Genomic DNA, 16675 nt, shown 5'->3' with positions numbered 1-16675 from the left:
AACTAGCTAGCCATTTCACATTGGTTACACCAGCCATTAGGCTGATAGGCTTGAAGTCATAAACATCGCTGTGCTTGTGAATAGCTGCTGGCAAAACGCACTAAAGTACTGTTTGAATGAATGATTACGGGCCTGCTGCTGCTCAGTCAGACTGCTCTCTCAAATCAGATTTAATTATAACATAATAACACACAGAAATACGAGCCTTTGGTCATTAATATGGTTGAATCCGGAAACAATCATTTCGAAAACAAAACGTTTATTATTTCAGTGAAATACGGAACCGTTCGGTATTTTATCTTAACAGGTGGCATCCCTAAGTCTAAATATTCTTGTTACATTGCACAACTTTCAATGTTTTGTCATAATTACGTAAAATTCTGGCAAATTAGTTTGCAATGAGCCAGGCAGCCCAAAATGTTGCATATACCCTGACTCTGCGTGCAATGAACCCAAGAGAAATGACACAATTTCACCTGGTTAATATTGCCTGCTAAACTGGATTAGTAGTTATAACTAGTGATTGTGATTGATTGTTTTTGACAAGATAAGTTTAATGCTAGCTAGCAATTTACCTTGGCTTCTACTGCATTCGCGTAACCGGCAGGCTACTCGTGGAGTGCAATGGTTAGAGCATTGGACTAGTTAACTGTACGGTTGCAAGATTGGATCCCCTGAGCTGACATGGTGAAAATCTGTCGTTCTGCCCCTGAACAAGGCAGTTAACCCACCATTCCTAGGCCGTCATTGAAAATAAGAATGTGTTCTTAACTGACTTGCCTAGTTAAATAAAGGTATAAATTAATATTATTATGTTTACATCGGTGTCCAAAAATACCGATTTCCGATTGTTACGAAAACTAAAAACCTAAAAACTAAAAACCTAATTAATCGGCCATTCCGATTAATCGGTCGACCTCTAATTATGACATAACATTGAAGGTTGTGCAATGTAACAGGAATATTTAGACTTATGGATGCCACCCGTTAGATAAAATACGTAACGGTTCCGTATTTCACTGAAAGAATTAACGTCTTGTTTTCGAGATGATAGTTTCCGGATTCAACCATATTAATGACCTTGGCTCGTATTTCTGTGTGTTATTATAATTAAGTCTATGATTCGATAGAGCAGTCTGACTGAGCGATGGTAGGCACCAGCAGGCTCGTAGCATTCATTCAAACAGCACTTTTGTGCGTTTTGCCAGCAGCTCGTTGCTGTGGTTCAAGCATTGAGCTGTTTATGACTTCAAGCCTATCAACTCCCGAGATTAGGCTGGTGTAACCGATTTGAGCTGTTCTAATATGGAATTGTTCTTTTACTAAATAGGGCTGTCTTCTGTATACCACCCCTACACAACTGAATGGCTCAAATGCAGTAAGATGGAAATAAATTCAACAAATTAACTTTTAACAAAGCATACCTGTTAATTGAAATTTATTCCAGGTGACTATCTCATGAAGCTGGTTGATAGAATGCCAAGAGTCCGCAAAGCTGTCATCAAGGCAAAGGGTGGCTACTTTTTTGGTTACTACATGATTCCATATGTGTTATTTCATAGTTTTTATGTCTTTACTGTTATTCTACAATGTAGAAAATAGTACAAATAAAGAAACCCTTGAATGAGTAGGTGTGCCCAAACCTTTGGCTGGTACTGTATATAATTAGCCTAAATCTCAAAGTGTAGCCTAGGTGATATGTCCACATCGATACTGACATGAGGGGGGAACCATAAAATGTAGCCAAACTTTTAATTACATAAATATAGACTAAACGCCAGTCGTATTTGACAAATATAATGTAGTATAATTAACGTCTAAAGGCCTGATTCTGTTGACATAATCGAGGCACAGTTTCTTCAGAGAAAATGTTCAAAAGAGCGGAGAGAAAGCCACATCACCCACTTTGCAATCTGAGTGGAGGAAGTCAGCATTTCAAAACAATTTAACCATTAACTTAATCGTTTAATAACCTGGAGGTTTTATGGCATTTTATGAGGCATGTCTTATTTTGTTTCATATTAGCCTAGCCAAATCAGACCATAGAAATGTTGAGGGAATCATTTTATAAACTCTTCCTTATGCCATTGATACCAGCATTTCTATAATGTATTGGTTTGCAAATCAACTTTCTTTCGTTGCCCAGCAGCCAAAGACATAATCGTGGTTATATTAGCAACCCATGGTAGTTGTTGCATCTTTAGATCTCCCCTCTCTCTCAATTAAAAACAGATATTTTCATCTCTGTCACATGAAACCACTCGCATGTGTGGTGCGCTTTTTAGAGCAGTGTGTTCCAGCTAATTGCCATTTTGGAACATTCGCTTGTATCCTATACTGTGTGTGCGCATTGCTGCGCTTACCGAACAGCCGGCTGCCTCTGGGGACCTGCACAACAAAAAAGCATATTTGGCAGCGGGGGATCCAATCAAAAAATGGGGACATTTTTACCAATCCATCAAACGAATCATGGTGTGTTTCTAATATTGCAAGTTATGCGCCTGCACACAAGTCTACTCTGTGTATATACATTTCCTATATGTTTAATTTATTGTCATTTAAGGATTGTGTATGAGTCCCCTCTATAAGAACTGTTGGGTCGATTTGTCCTTATGTGGAACCACTAACGAGTTGGCTAATCAAGACTCCTGATACCTCTTTGTAAAATGAATGCAGACCAGATCCCAACGCACTGTTTCTACTTCCGGACAAACTGAAGTGTTTCAGGTTGATAAGATTCGTTTGTTTTGTCTTTTAATTTTGTTGTTTGCTCTCCCATAATGAGATGAGTTGGAGGGTTGACTGACTGCAGAGATCTGCATCAGTCTCCGGCTGGCTCGTTGTCAGCATCATGGTGCTTTGACCCTGCTGTGGGCTAATGGTGTCTGGAAAAGCAGTGTCATTATAATAAAGGGATGCACATTACTGATGAATATAGACCTTCCAGCTACCCATTGGCATAGAGGACATGATGCAGATGTCATTCCTCAATATCATGTCTAGACAGCACGTTTGCAATCTCCAGTTTATGGTTCGAGCATCTGCAGTAGTTAATGTTTCATAATGAAAAGGTTGCTTTAAGAATAATTGCATGTAGACTTGTATTTTGTTACGCTATACAACACCTTTTGAAGTTATTGCATCATCATTCTGTCACTGTGTTTCATTACTTTCAACACATCACAACATTCCCCACACAACCCTCATTCTAAATTGTCATCTTTCATTGTTACTGACATCCATGACGACAGGGTATATTGTTATAAATAAGAAAAAAGGGCCATAGAGTACTTTGTGAGGTTACTGTCACAATTATTTGCAACCTTTCCTTGCAGGACAGCCACAGTGTGGAAGAATCTTAACCCTTTCTGGGGAGAAGAATACACACTGCACCTCCCAACGGGGTTCCACTCGCTCTCCTTCTACGTCATGGATGAGGACACCATTGGGTAAGATGGCCTTTAACAGCTGTCAAAGATAATTCAGATAATTGTTGTAGTGTGTCAACAAACTAGTTGATAATGGTGTATAAACAAGTTATATATATATAACCTGTAAAGGTCTCAAAGTTTTGTAATGTAAGAGATGTTCATGATTGTATTTGCTTGTTTAGCAAAGGCTGTGATTTGAGCGTTTTGTTACCTAGACGGACTGGGTTAGGAGCCATGGATGTGTGTTTTGGAAAAACCTGCATGCTTTGAATAAACAAACACCAACACGCAGATGATACCACAGATTGAAAAATGAAAGACAACCTCAGTATTTTCCTTCCTGTCCTGATCAACGGTCTCGTCAGTTTATGAGTATATTTTAGCTGTTATATCAGGGAACTCTATAGGATATTAAGTTATTTTTTGAGAAATATCTCGTGAAGTTCTCTTCAGATTGGCTATCTTAATTTGGTCACTCTGTTGTCACAGATCATTTTCCTGTGTAGCAGGAAATGCAAATTGTGGTGTATTCAAGGTTTAAAGAGGCTTCTAAAGTTTGTAATTTCCACTTTAAAATTTCAGACTTGATTTGCCCCACTGATAAATATCAGCCCCTACAAAAATGTCCACTAATTATAATCCACATAATAATTCACATTTCCTCTTGTTGCTGGATTGCTTTCCTGCTGTGAGAAGCAGGGTCAATTTTAGACAGCGTATCTGTATTTTCTATAATACGTTTTTATGAATATGGTATTGTGGTATTAAAATTCTCTATTTTTTTGCCCTAGCCATGATGACGTCATTGGAAAGATATTGCTGAGCAAAGACGCCATCGGGGCCCAGGCTAAAGGTATACCTGATCACTATGCCACAATACTGTTGGTGTCTTTAAATTAAAGGGTGGCACCATCATGATGGGGAAAAACTACCAGCACAGAAACAATTCTAAATGCTTTTCATTGCTGCGGTTTATCTGTGGGTCTTCTTCTCTGCCTATGCCATGCTAAAGAGGGCAAGCCAAAAGAGGGTCACCAAAGAGGGGTTATTCCCACGACTCTGAGTAAGGCTCTACCATGTAGGTCACTGTAATTGAGGAGCTGGGCCTTTTTTAGGTCCTCTTGCTGGGAAATATTGCCAGTGTATTCTCACTCATCCATGGGTTAATTTAGAGATGTATTTTCTGACTTATGCTTGTTTATTTGCTCACACGCTGTCCACCTTTTTTTTCTGATTTGTCTCTGAGCAACATGCTCTCATTTCATTGGACAGGCTACAGGCAGAGGGAACGACCTGTACATAGTTACATTTTTGCAGGATTTCTCTTTGAATCAGGGTTTACATCAACTCCAGGATCATTCATTGTACAGTGCAGCTGTCCTTTATGTCTGAAATGCCACTGTAGTCTGTGAGAATCAGCCAAAGCTTTTAAAACTGTCAGCCTGTGGCTTTCTTCACCACAGTACACCTGGCTCTCCTACAGTGGCTTTTAACGTGGGAATTAGTTTGAATTTCTAGCAATACGGTATATCCTTGTACTGCTTTTTCTTATGCATGGCAACTAGGTATAAAACCCTGAAGAAGAAAAAAAACAAGTGCGTTGGTTAGAAATATATTGTTACTTTGAATGTGTTTTATCGCTGCATAAAACTAAATGTGAAACCTTTTCTGTTAGTTAGTCTCTGATACCAGTCCTCTCCTGGGAACATTCTGCATTCAGTCCTGTGATTCACTGCAACATGTTGCCACTGAGTCAACAACTCCCTCACAGGATCTTAGGAATTCTCTCCTCTTTTGGCTGTGAAACTGAAGTTACTGCCCTCGCCACCTTGTATCTCAACCAGAAATGTCAGCAGCATTGGCCATGTTATTACACACAAAGGGATCCTCTTGTCTTTCAATATACTGTACCTTCAGAAAGTATTCACACCCGTTGACTTTTTAAACATTTTGTTGTGTTACAGCCTGAATTTAAAATGGATTAAATAGTTTTTTTGTCACTGGCCTACACACAATACCCTATAATGTTCAAATGGAATTATGTTTTATTAATTCTTACAAATGAATTCAAATGAAAAGCTGAAATGTCTTGTATTCAACCCTTTTTTTATGGTAAGCGTAAATATGTACAGAACAAAAGATTTGCTTAACAAGTCAATAATAAGTTGCATGGACTCACTCTGTGTGCAATAATAGGGTTTATGGTCTTTGAATGACTACCTCCTCTCTGTACCCCACACATACATTTATCTGTAAGGTCCCTCAGTCGAGCAGTGAATTTAAAACACAGATTCAACCACAAAGACCAGGGAGGTTATCCAATGCCTCGCAGAAGAAGGGCACCTATTGGTAGATGGACAGAAATAAAAAAGCAGACATTGAATATCCCTTTGAGCATGATGAAGTTATTAATTACACTTTGGATGGTATATCAATACACCCAGTCACTACAAAGACGCAGGCATCCTTCCTAACTGAGTTGCTGGAGAGGAAGGAAACCGCTCAAGAATTTCACAATGAGGCTAATGGTGACTTTAAAACAGTTGCAGAGTTTAAAGGCTGTGATGGAGGATGGATCAACAACATTGTAGTTAATACAATACTAACCTAATTGACAGAGTGAAAATAAAGAAGCCTGTACAGAATAAAATGTTTCAAAACATGCATCCTGTTTGCAACAAGGCACTAAAGTAATATTGCAAAAAATGTGAAAGTGTTATGTTTGGGGCAAATCCAATACAACACATCACTGAGTACTACTCTCCATATTTTCAAGCATAGTGGTGGCTACATGTTATGGGTATGCTTGTAATCGTTAAAGACTGGGGAGTTTTTCAGGATAAAAAAGAAACCGAATGGAGCTAAGCACAGGCAAAATCCTAGAGGAAAATCTGGTTCAGTCTGCTTTCCACCAGACACTGGGAGACAAATTCACCTTTCAGCTTGACAGTAACCTAAAACACAAGGCCAAATCTACACTGGAGTTGCTAACCAAGAAGACAGGGAATGGTTCTGAGTGACCGAGTTACAATTTTAAATCTACTTGAAAATATATGGCAAGACCTGAAAATGGTTGTCTAGTAATGATCAACAACCAATGTGACAGAGCTTGAAGAATTTTGAAAAGAATAATGGGCAAATGTTGCACAATCCAGGTGTGGAAAGCTTTTTAGTGAAGGGTTCCCCAACGAATTTGGCCCGTTATTGTTGAATTGTCATTGTTGGGGCGGCAGGGTAGCCTAGTAGTAAAAAATAAAAATTGTTGGACATAAAAAAACTGTCCAAACACCAGGAAATCAGCTTCAAGTGATTTTAATTTGTTCCCAAATATTTCCACGCATAATAGAGAGACGTTATCATATACACATTTAAGCAAGATTTGAAATTATTATGTTTCAGTCAGATATTATATTTGTTTTTGGCTTCTTGCGGTCAATTTGCAGTCTACAAATTATTTGTAATTCTTGTTCTGGCCACCTGACCATTTGCTCAAGAAAACAATTGTCCCTGTCTTAGAGACTTACCCAGAAAAACTTGCAGCTGTATCGCTGCCAAAGGTGCTTCCTCAAAGTCCTCAAAGTATTGACATAACAGCTTCACCATTGAGAGCATCTTGACTGGCTGCATCACTGCTTGGTATGGCAACTATTTGGCATCCGACCGCAAGGTGCTACAGAGGGGTAGTACATCAGTGGGGCCGAGCTCCCTGCCATCCATGACCTCTATACCAGGCGGTGTCAGAGGAATGCCCTAAAAATTGTTAGACTCCAGCCACCCAAGTCATAGACTGTTCTCTCTGCTACCGCAAGGCAAGCGGCATCGACTCACCAAGTCTGGGACTATCAGGACCCTGAACAGCTTCTATCCCCAAGCTACACGACTGCTAAAACGTTTGTTAAATAGTTAACCAATAGCTACCCAGAATATCTGCATTGACCATATTTGCACTCATCTCTTTTGACTCATCACGTACTCTGCTGTTACTATTTATTATCTATCCCTTTACCTTGTCACTTTATCCTTACCTATATGTACATATCTACCTCGTTTACCCCGTACCTCTGCACATTGACTCAGTACTGGTACCACGTGTATATGGACAAGTTATTGTTACTCATTGTGTATTTATTCCTTGTTTCTAGTTTTCTACTATTTCATTTTTTTCTCTCTGTATTGTTGGGATGGGCCAGTAAGTCTGAACCAAGAGTTTCATATCAGACCATTTCTTACATGAATACAGTATGCCACTTTGAGTTGTCTTGCCTTCCAGGTCTCCTACTTGGTCATTTTGTAAATATATATGATTTTCTGTAACTACTACATGTGCCCATCTCATTAATGTAAAATTATTAGAGATACACAGATTGTTTTTGCACCCACCATCTGGCATGTGCGTAATGGTCATGTGAGGTGAAACTTTGTTGGTTTGACCTGACGAAGATCCGTTTCGAATTGAAACGTTGTCAATAAAGCGGTGAATTGGGAGCTTTAACCGTGTGCAGTCCTTCTTGTTCTTTACTAGGGCCAGTAAGTAAGCATTTCACTGTTGGTCTACACCTGTTGTTTATGAAGCAGGTGACAAATTACATTTGAATTTAATACTTATGTAAATGAGATCTGTATTTACATTTTTTTCTTCCATTTTTTTTCTCCATTTTTTTCCATTTTTTTCAAAATACATTTGCAAACATTTTTAAAAACATGTTTTCACTTTGTCATTATTGAGTATTGTGTTTTAGATGGGTGAGAAAACAAATCTATTCAATCCATTTTGAATTCAGGCTGTAACACAACAAAAGGGGTATGAATACTTTCTGAAGGCACTGTATGTAGCAGACAGTGGCGGTCGGTGCTGTTTAAGATGAGGGAGGATGATGCATTTTTTTTAATGAGCATGGCCTTATTTCTATTACAGCATATTGGATGACTGTCATTCATGTTCTGTTCACCCAGTTCAATGTAATATTAATAGGTTTAGGCTGCTACATTGTACTCAAAATTTCCCTATACCCATCATGAGGTTGCTACAACCTAGCCTACTAATGAAAGTTTACAACAGGTGCACAGGTCTGGAGATTTTTTTTTTTGTAATTAGGGTGACCGTGACATTCAAAATCACCTTGCACACTCTTGCCTGCATCTAGCTGATCTAGGGTGTAATCATTAGTCGCAACAGTTGTAAACAAGAGCTTCTATTGGAGAAATTCAGGTATATTTATCCCTGTTTCGTTCCATTTGCCCTCCGTTTAAGATTTTTGTCAACAGAATTGACGGAATGAATACACACCCACCAACACAGTTCAATTTGATAGACACATACAAACAGCATGATCACTTTGCTCATTGTATAATCCCTTCTCGCATCTATCCTGTCCTCCTACTGTACACCTTCATTGAAAAACTGTGTTTTAATAAATGATTTGGTGACGTGAATATATTTAGTATAGTTTTATCTAAAAAGGATATCTTTTTTTAATGTTTCACTATTTTTATTTTTATGAAATCCACTGAGGATGATGGTCCTCCCCTTCCTCCTTTGTGGAGCCTCCACTGATAGCAGACATTTATCCAGGGTCTGATTTATGAGGATGTTTAAGGATTTACAAAATGTTCACAATAACAGAACCATGCAGGGCACTACCCATTAGAGACACTAGGCATTATTGATGTAGTACTGGGCTGGCTGTTCTACATTTCACTGATGGGTAGTGTTGTGTTCGAGACCACCTAAAACGAAACGATTCAACACCAAGACTGAAGGAAATCGAATCCGAGTCAAGACCAAAACTGGGAGGGGGGGTGAGTGGTCTGAGACCAAGTCAAGACCAAGACCAGACAAATGCGAATCTGTCACGAGAATGTTCAACCCCAATGATAACTGACAATCAATAGCTCTGACCAATCCCCGAGATCTGTAAGACCATGGGTTTAATAATAATTACTCAGACTCAGCTTATGCAAAAAGATAAGAACGTTCTCTGAATAAACTGTACTAAGTCCATTATACAAAGACATCCATTTTATAGCTGCGCACATACTTCCACACAAACAGTAGGTATCCTACGCACATACTTCCATACAAACAGTAGGTATCCTACGCACATACTTCCACACAATCAGTAGGAGAGTTTTATCTCCATAGTTCTCACCACTGTGTATCACTGCCCAGCCGACAGTTCCATTCCCCCAAGATTAGGGAAACCTTGAGAAGTACTGCCTGTGCTCCCATAGGTTCCTCAGAGGTCTAGCCAGGTTGGTTCACAGTTTTAATTGTTCTTCGGTATTTTCCTAGGCACCCACATTCAAGTTCAAATCCTAAGCTACGCCTTGCTCAGACAGTCAGTTTTTCCACTATACAGATACATTGTTTAACCTAATTCCGACTAAAACTATACACATCATCAGATTATCATTTTATGATTCTAATCAATTTCATACAGTTATAAGGTTTCAGAGTGGAATTATTTTATCATTTTCTTTCAACATATACATTTTATCAGAATCCAATGTCAAATTGCCACCATAATAAGAGTTAAAAATGTCCAGTATTTCTGTGTTCATATTTCAGAACAACATCTGGATTCTTTAGACATTCAGAATGGTGAAACAATACATGCCAAGGACAAATAGAGAGACACTTTACAAATGATCACTAACCCAAACAGGTCTATAATAGATACAAATACTATGTTATAACTTCCCCCGGTCTCCTCTAATAATAGTGGGCATGCAACTTTCAAACAATTTCCCTCATTCTTCCCTACCAGCAAATCAAGGAAATTCTGATGAGCGTGACAAGGTATTGAGGATATTTTTCAACTAAAGTAAAGGACAGCAATGCTATGAGTAAAGCAGGAAGCCCAGCTTTCAATGGGCGATAACATATCAACGTGTCATTTAAAAGAGTGTGCCTGACCAAGTGGTTTTATGCGCTGAGTGAATGGGAGCTGATCATTTAGAGTTTTTTTTACTCCTCTGGTCTTGGCTGGTATCTGAAAGAGTCCTCACTGTCCGAGACCGAGTCACGACCGGATTAAAAAGGTATCCGACCGCGAGACAAGACAGGGACACCTAATATGTGGTCTTGAGTACTACAACACTGCTGATTGGCTTTATTAAACGATACATACGCTACATGACCAAAAGTTTGTGTACACCTGTTTGTCGAACATCTCATTCCAAAATCATGTGCATTAATATGAAGTTGCCCCCCCCCCCCTTTGCTGCTATAACAGTCTCCACTCTTCTGGAAAAGCTTTCCACTAGATGTTGGAACATTGCTGCTGGGACTTGCTTCCATTCAGTCACAAGAGCATTAGTGAGGTTGGGCACTGATGTTGGGCGATTAGTCCTGGCTCGCAGTTGGCGTTCCAATTCATCCCAAAAGTGTTCTATGGCGTTGTGGTCAGGGCTCTGTGTAGGCCAGTCAAGTTGTTTGTTTTGTGCATGGGGGCATTGTCATGCAGAAAAGTCCTTCCCCAAACTGTTGCCACAAAGTTGTAAGCACAGAATCATCTAGAATCTCATTGTATGCTGTAGCGTTAAAACTTCCCTTCACTGGAACTAAGGGGCCTAGCCCGAAATAGGAAAACAACCCCAGACCATTATTCCTCCTCCACCAAACTTTGGTTGGCATTATGCATTGGGGCAGTTATTGTTCTCCTGGCATCCACCAAACCCAGATTAATCCGTCAGACTGACAGATGGTGAAGCGTGATTCTTCACTCCAGAGAACACGTGTACACTGCTCCAGAGTCCAATGGCGGCGAGCTTTACACCACTCCAGCCGACGCTTGGCATTGCGCATGGTGATCGTAGGCTTGTGTGCAGCTGCTCGGCCATGGAAACACATGAAGCACCCGACGAACAGTTATTGTGCTGACGTTGCTCCCAGGGGCAGTTTGGAACTCTGTAGTGAGTGTTGCAAACAAGGACAGGTGATTTTTACGCGCTATGCACCACTCTGAGGTCCCGTTCTTTGAGCTTGTGTCGCCTACCACTTCGTGGCTGAGCCGTTGTTGCCTCTAGACGTTTCCACTTCACAATAACAGCACTTACAGTTGAGCAGGGCAGCTCTAGCAGGGCAGAAATTTGACGAATTGACTTGTTGGAAAGGTGTCATCCTATGCCAGTGCCACGTTAAAAGTCACTGAGCTCTTCAGTAAGGCCATTCTACTGCCAAGGTTTGTCTATGGAGATTGCATGGCTGTGTGCTCGATTTTATACACCTGTCAGCAACGTGTGTGGCTGAAATAGCTGAATCCACTAATTTGAAGGGATGTCCACATACTTTTGTATATATTGTGTATGTGTTGTAAAATGTCCCCTGTGTCCAGGGTTGGATAACTGGCTGAATCTAACCCGGGTGGACCCAGATGAGGAAGTGCAGGGGGAGATCCACCTGCGTCTGGAGCTTCTCAGAGATGCCAAGAGGATAGGACTGCGCTGCCATTTCATAGAGGCCAGGTAATACACCCACTTTATTGCCTAATTGATGCTACTGTAAGCCGTTATGGTCTCTTGTTCAAATATATAACTTCTTGTTGAAATATATAACTGCTTCTTCAATCTCAAAAGGTCGTCAAAATGCTCATCAAAATGCTCATTTCATGTTACCAGGAATATCACACTCCATTTCAGTGTTTTATAAAAGAGTCTCGAATGCATAATATGGAAATGTTGAGATTTTAAGGTTGATTTGGCAGAGGGATCTTAATTGTGACATTGAGGAGGATATATGTAAAAATATTTTTTCCAATGTAGGGTGGTGTACCAGAGTTGCAAGGGTGAAATGTACACATAAGATTGTTTATAGGTACTATTGGACCCCTGTTAGATGAAATAAATTGGGTTTATTGCAAAATAATATATGCTGGAATTGCAAGGGTAGGTTTCTGCATGCTATATGGGATTGTCCCATGGTGCTCCTTTTCTGGAAGGAGGTTCTTCAAAAGCTTGAAGAATGGGTGGGACAGCCTGTCCCAGAGTCCCCACAGCTGTTCTTATTAGGGGATATATCTATTTTAACGGTGGTGTGAAGTACTTAAGTAAAAATACTTGAAAGGACTAGTTAAGTCGTTTTTTTGCTACTTAAGTCGTTTATCTGTGCTTTACTTCACTATTTATATTTTTTACTACTTTACTTCACTGCATTCCTAAAGAAATGTATGTACTTTTTATGCCATACATTTTCCCTGACACCCAAAAGTACTTCTTTCAATTTGAATGCTTAGCAGGACAGGAAAATGTCCCAATTCCCACACTTATCAAGAGAACATCCATGACCATCCCTGCTGCCTCTGATCTGACGGACTCACTAAACTAATGCCTTGTTTGTAAATGATGTCTAAGTGTTGGAGTGTGCCCCTGGCTATCTGTAAACAAAAAAAACTTTTGAATTAAGATTATTTAAGTAAAAACTGGCCACTCAGGAACATTCACTGATTTCTTGGTAAGCAACTCCAGTGTAGATTTGGCCTTGTTTTAGCTTATTGTCTTGCTGAAAGGTGAATTAAACTCCCAGTGTCTGATGGAAAGCAGACTGAACCAGGTATTCCTCTAGGAGTTTGCCTGCGCTTAGCTCCTTAGCTCCATTACATTTATTTTTAGTCCTGAAAAACTCCCAAGTCCTTAACAATTACAAGCATACCCATAACATGTTGCAGCCACTACTATGCTTGAAAGTAGTCGTAGTTGGATTTTCCCCAAATCCCCCACACTTTGTATTCAGGGAAAAAATGTAATGGCTTTGCATGTTTTGGAATATTTGTATTCTGTACAGGCTCCCTTATTTTCACTCTGTCAATTAGGTTAAGTATTGTGGAGTAACTACAATGTTGTTGATCCATCCTCAATTTTCTCCAATCGCAGCCATGTAAACTGTGTAACTGTTTTAAAGTCACCATTGGTGAATACTTCATTAAGGCACTGTATGTTATTGATGTCGCCTTTATTCTTAAAATAAATACAAGTCCCAGAGGAGATTGTGTTTACCCGCCTGTTGAAGTGCCAGCAGACACCAAGGCCACAGAGTTACAGTAAGCAGATTTTGAGGAGGATACGCTCATTTAGAAAAAGGAATGTGCCACAGAGAAAGCCATTAAGAAATGAGAGGCAGAGAGGTCCCTGAGAGGGTTTCAATAACGTGATGGGGACTGAGCACTGTAAGCCTGGCATCTGTCCAGCTTGGCTGTTCCTGCAGGGTTTGAGCAATCAGTGGCAATGTGCTCAAGACCCCCTGAAGGAGGGCTTCTAACTAGATCTGGCAAGCTCTCATTACTGCCTAACATTTGAGATTAGGGGTTTCAATTTAGTTATTTTCTACTAAATTGATCCTAACAACATTTGTACACTGTAGTGATGTCTGATAGATATCTCCGTAATTGATTGGTTATGCGTGTCATTGTCATAACCGGATGTGACTGACCTAGCGAACTACGCTAATAGAACTAACCTAGCAGTGAGGACAAGCAGATAGTTGCTCGGTGAACTGCATGTTAATTGCCTGATTTAAGAGTTTGTAACATAACTAAACCGGATAATTCACAGCCTGGCCTACATCATGACATGTTTTCAGAATTAAAGAACTCACACGTCGAAGATTAGTGGGGAAATGTCGAAATTCAACCTACCAGAGCCGTTCGATTTTTCACAGCCGTCGCCATCGGCATGGCCGATCTGGAGACAACGTTTTTCCTGTTTTCGAGTAGCATCGAAACTGGATAAGGAAACCGGTGTGGTGCAGGTGAATTCACTAGTTTATGCAATGGGGAAAGATGCAGAGATTTTCTACAATGCATTCTCCTTTGAATACTTTAATGATGAGTTCAACAATGATGTGGTGATCGAAAAACTGAATGAACATTTTGTGCCACGGCGCAACGTGATTCACGAACGAGCATGTTTCCATAAACGGATTAAAATAAAAAGGGGAGAGAGACAATGGAATCTTTTGTAAGGAATCTGTATGAGCTAGCTGAACACTGCTGAACACTGCGAGTTAGGAACTACAAAGGATGAACAAATAAGGGACAGGATTGTGATTGACCTTATGGACAGTGATCTTTCACAAAAGCTACAGCTGGTGGCAGACTTGACACTGGAGAAGGCGATACAAATCACATGCCAGTCTGAGCAGATAAAGAAGCAGCACGGACATGCGAGTGGGAGCTGAGAACTACGTTGATGAGAGGCAAACCACAGCATTACAACAAACAGTTTAAGCAAAGAAATAGTCAATTAAAACTGGGGAAATTCTCACGTTGTAACCACAGCCATGATTACAGTGAAAATTGTCCAGCACTCAACGAAAGATGCAGGAAGTGTAACAAAATGGGGCATTTTGAGATTGCATGCAAAACAAACATGGTCAAAGAAGTTACAGCTGAGGATGTAGAGGAAATGCAAGGGGCATTCTTTTTAGGATCAGTTACTAAGTAGTCTGAAGATCAGTGGCATGTTGAGCTCCCAGTAAATGGCACACCTGTAAAGTTCAAGATTAACACCGGTGCTGATGATAGAGCGATGTCTCAGAGCACTTACCAGAGAATGCAACAGCGCCCCCGGATGGTTAACATTGTAACTGATGTTCGCAGCCCAGGTGGCAGGTTTGACTGTATGGGAAAATTCTTAGCCATGAGTGAAAGAAAAGGAGAAAAGTACCACTTCTGGATCTTTGTGATTCAAGGACCATATGCTAATAACCAAGTTAGAAGAACCGTTGCTTGCAAGATGAGTTTGTTCCTCAGAGCAGATGAGATCAGCACAGATGTGTTTGGAGAGATAGGGCCACTGAACTGTGAACCGGTCAAGATTGAATTTAGGCCCGATGCAGTCCCCTATTCTCTGACTTCGCCACGCGGAATTCCTTTTCCACACCCTTCCTAAAGCGGAGGATGAACTAAACTGAATGGAAAGAAATGGCAGCAGAGGGAGTAACCGAGTCTACAGACTGGTGTGTTCCCATGGTGCTGGTGATGAAGAAAAATGGCAAAGTGAGAACATGCGTAGACTTCAAACGACTCAACGGAGCTGTGAAGCGGAAGAGGTTCATCTTACTCACCTTGGAGGAAATAGTACCCAAGCTATCCAGGGCGACAGTCTTCTCCACACTCAATGCGTCTAGCGGTTTTTGTCAGATACCGTTTGAACCCAGCTGCAACCCATCAAAGAGTCAGTACTAACGCTGTACAAAAACAAGTGCCACTTTGGGAAGTTGGAGATCCAGTACTTCTGTCATGTGATCATAGCGGATGGGATAAAGCCGGATGACAGCAAAGTGAAAGACGTCTCCGAGATGCCCAGTCCAACAAACATCATTGAGCCGGGCCTGTCATCAGTGCTACACCCCATCACTGAGCTATTGAAAAGAGAGATGTGGAGAGACCCACAGGAGCAGGTATTGGCATACTACAATGCCGGCAAACCAACTGTGGTCAGTGCAGACGCAAGTAGCTATGGCCTCGGAGCTACACTCCTATAGGAACAAGAGGAAGGCAAGCTCCATCCTGTTGTGTTTTTTGTTCACGCACAGAGACTGAGAGAAGGTACGCGCAAATTAAAAAAGAGTACCTTACAGGTGTATGTGCATGCGAACAATTTGCCCACTACCTGCAGGGGATGGGCAGCTTTGTTTTACATACAGACCATAAGCCACTCGTTCCATTGATCAACACGTACGACCTGGACAAAGCACCACTCAGCTGTCAGCAACTGCTCATGCGCCTCATGCGTGTCAATGGAAAGCAGTGTTCCCTGGGAAGCAGTTAGTGGTGGCTGACACACTGTCAAGAAACACACTGAAAGAAAACACGTCAGACACAGAAGAAGAAGTCAAAGCATATGTGGAGGCTGTGGAGGAGAACAGACCAGTGTTTGCACACAGGTCGGATGACATCAGAGAGGCGACATGCAACGATGCACACCTCCAAATGGTCATGGGCTACATCCGAAAAGGCTGGCCTCAGAGAATGGTGCAGCTACCCTACACTCTACAGGGATTCCACACAGTGAGAGCGCATCTATCGGAGTGCTATATCAAGACAGGATTGTCATCCCAGCTTCACAGAGGGAAACAGATACACAAAGGTCACATGGGGCTGACAAAGTGCAGAGAAAGAGCCAAGATGTCGGTGTGGTGGCCGGGCATCAGTGCCCACATCGCGAGAAAAGTGATGTCATGCAGGTTCTGTACAGAGAACATACCAACTCAAAAGAGAGAACCACTTGTCATCACACCTTTACCT

At 40.9% G+C, this 16675-nt stretch overlaps 1 protein-coding gene across 1 annotated transcript in view; it reads left to right on the top strand.

Annotated features, from left to right (window-relative positions):
• Positions 1-16675, top strand: part of LOC135513551 (rasGAP-activating-like protein 1) — a 52945-nt gene that overhangs the window by 7141 nt on the left and 29129 nt on the right. The window contains exons 3-5 of the mRNA XM_064936432.1: positions 3336-3449; positions 4223-4284; positions 11768-11897. Of these exons, the coding sequence (XP_064792504.1) occupies positions 3336-3449; positions 4223-4284; positions 11768-11897 (306 nt within the window). The remainder of the gene's footprint in view (positions 1-3335; positions 3450-4222; positions 4285-11767; positions 11898-16675) is intronic.

Source organism: Oncorhynchus masou, chromosome 25, assembly GCF_036934945.1.
Source record: "Oncorhynchus masou masou isolate Uvic2021 chromosome 25, UVic_Omas_1.1, whole genome shotgun sequence".
In the NCBI taxonomy this organism is placed as follows: Eukaryota; Metazoa; Chordata; class Actinopteri; order Salmoniformes; family Salmonidae; genus Oncorhynchus; species Oncorhynchus masou.
The sequence above is the reverse complement of the archived record's forward strand: the minus strand, read 5'-3'. Positions and strand labels throughout refer to the sequence as shown.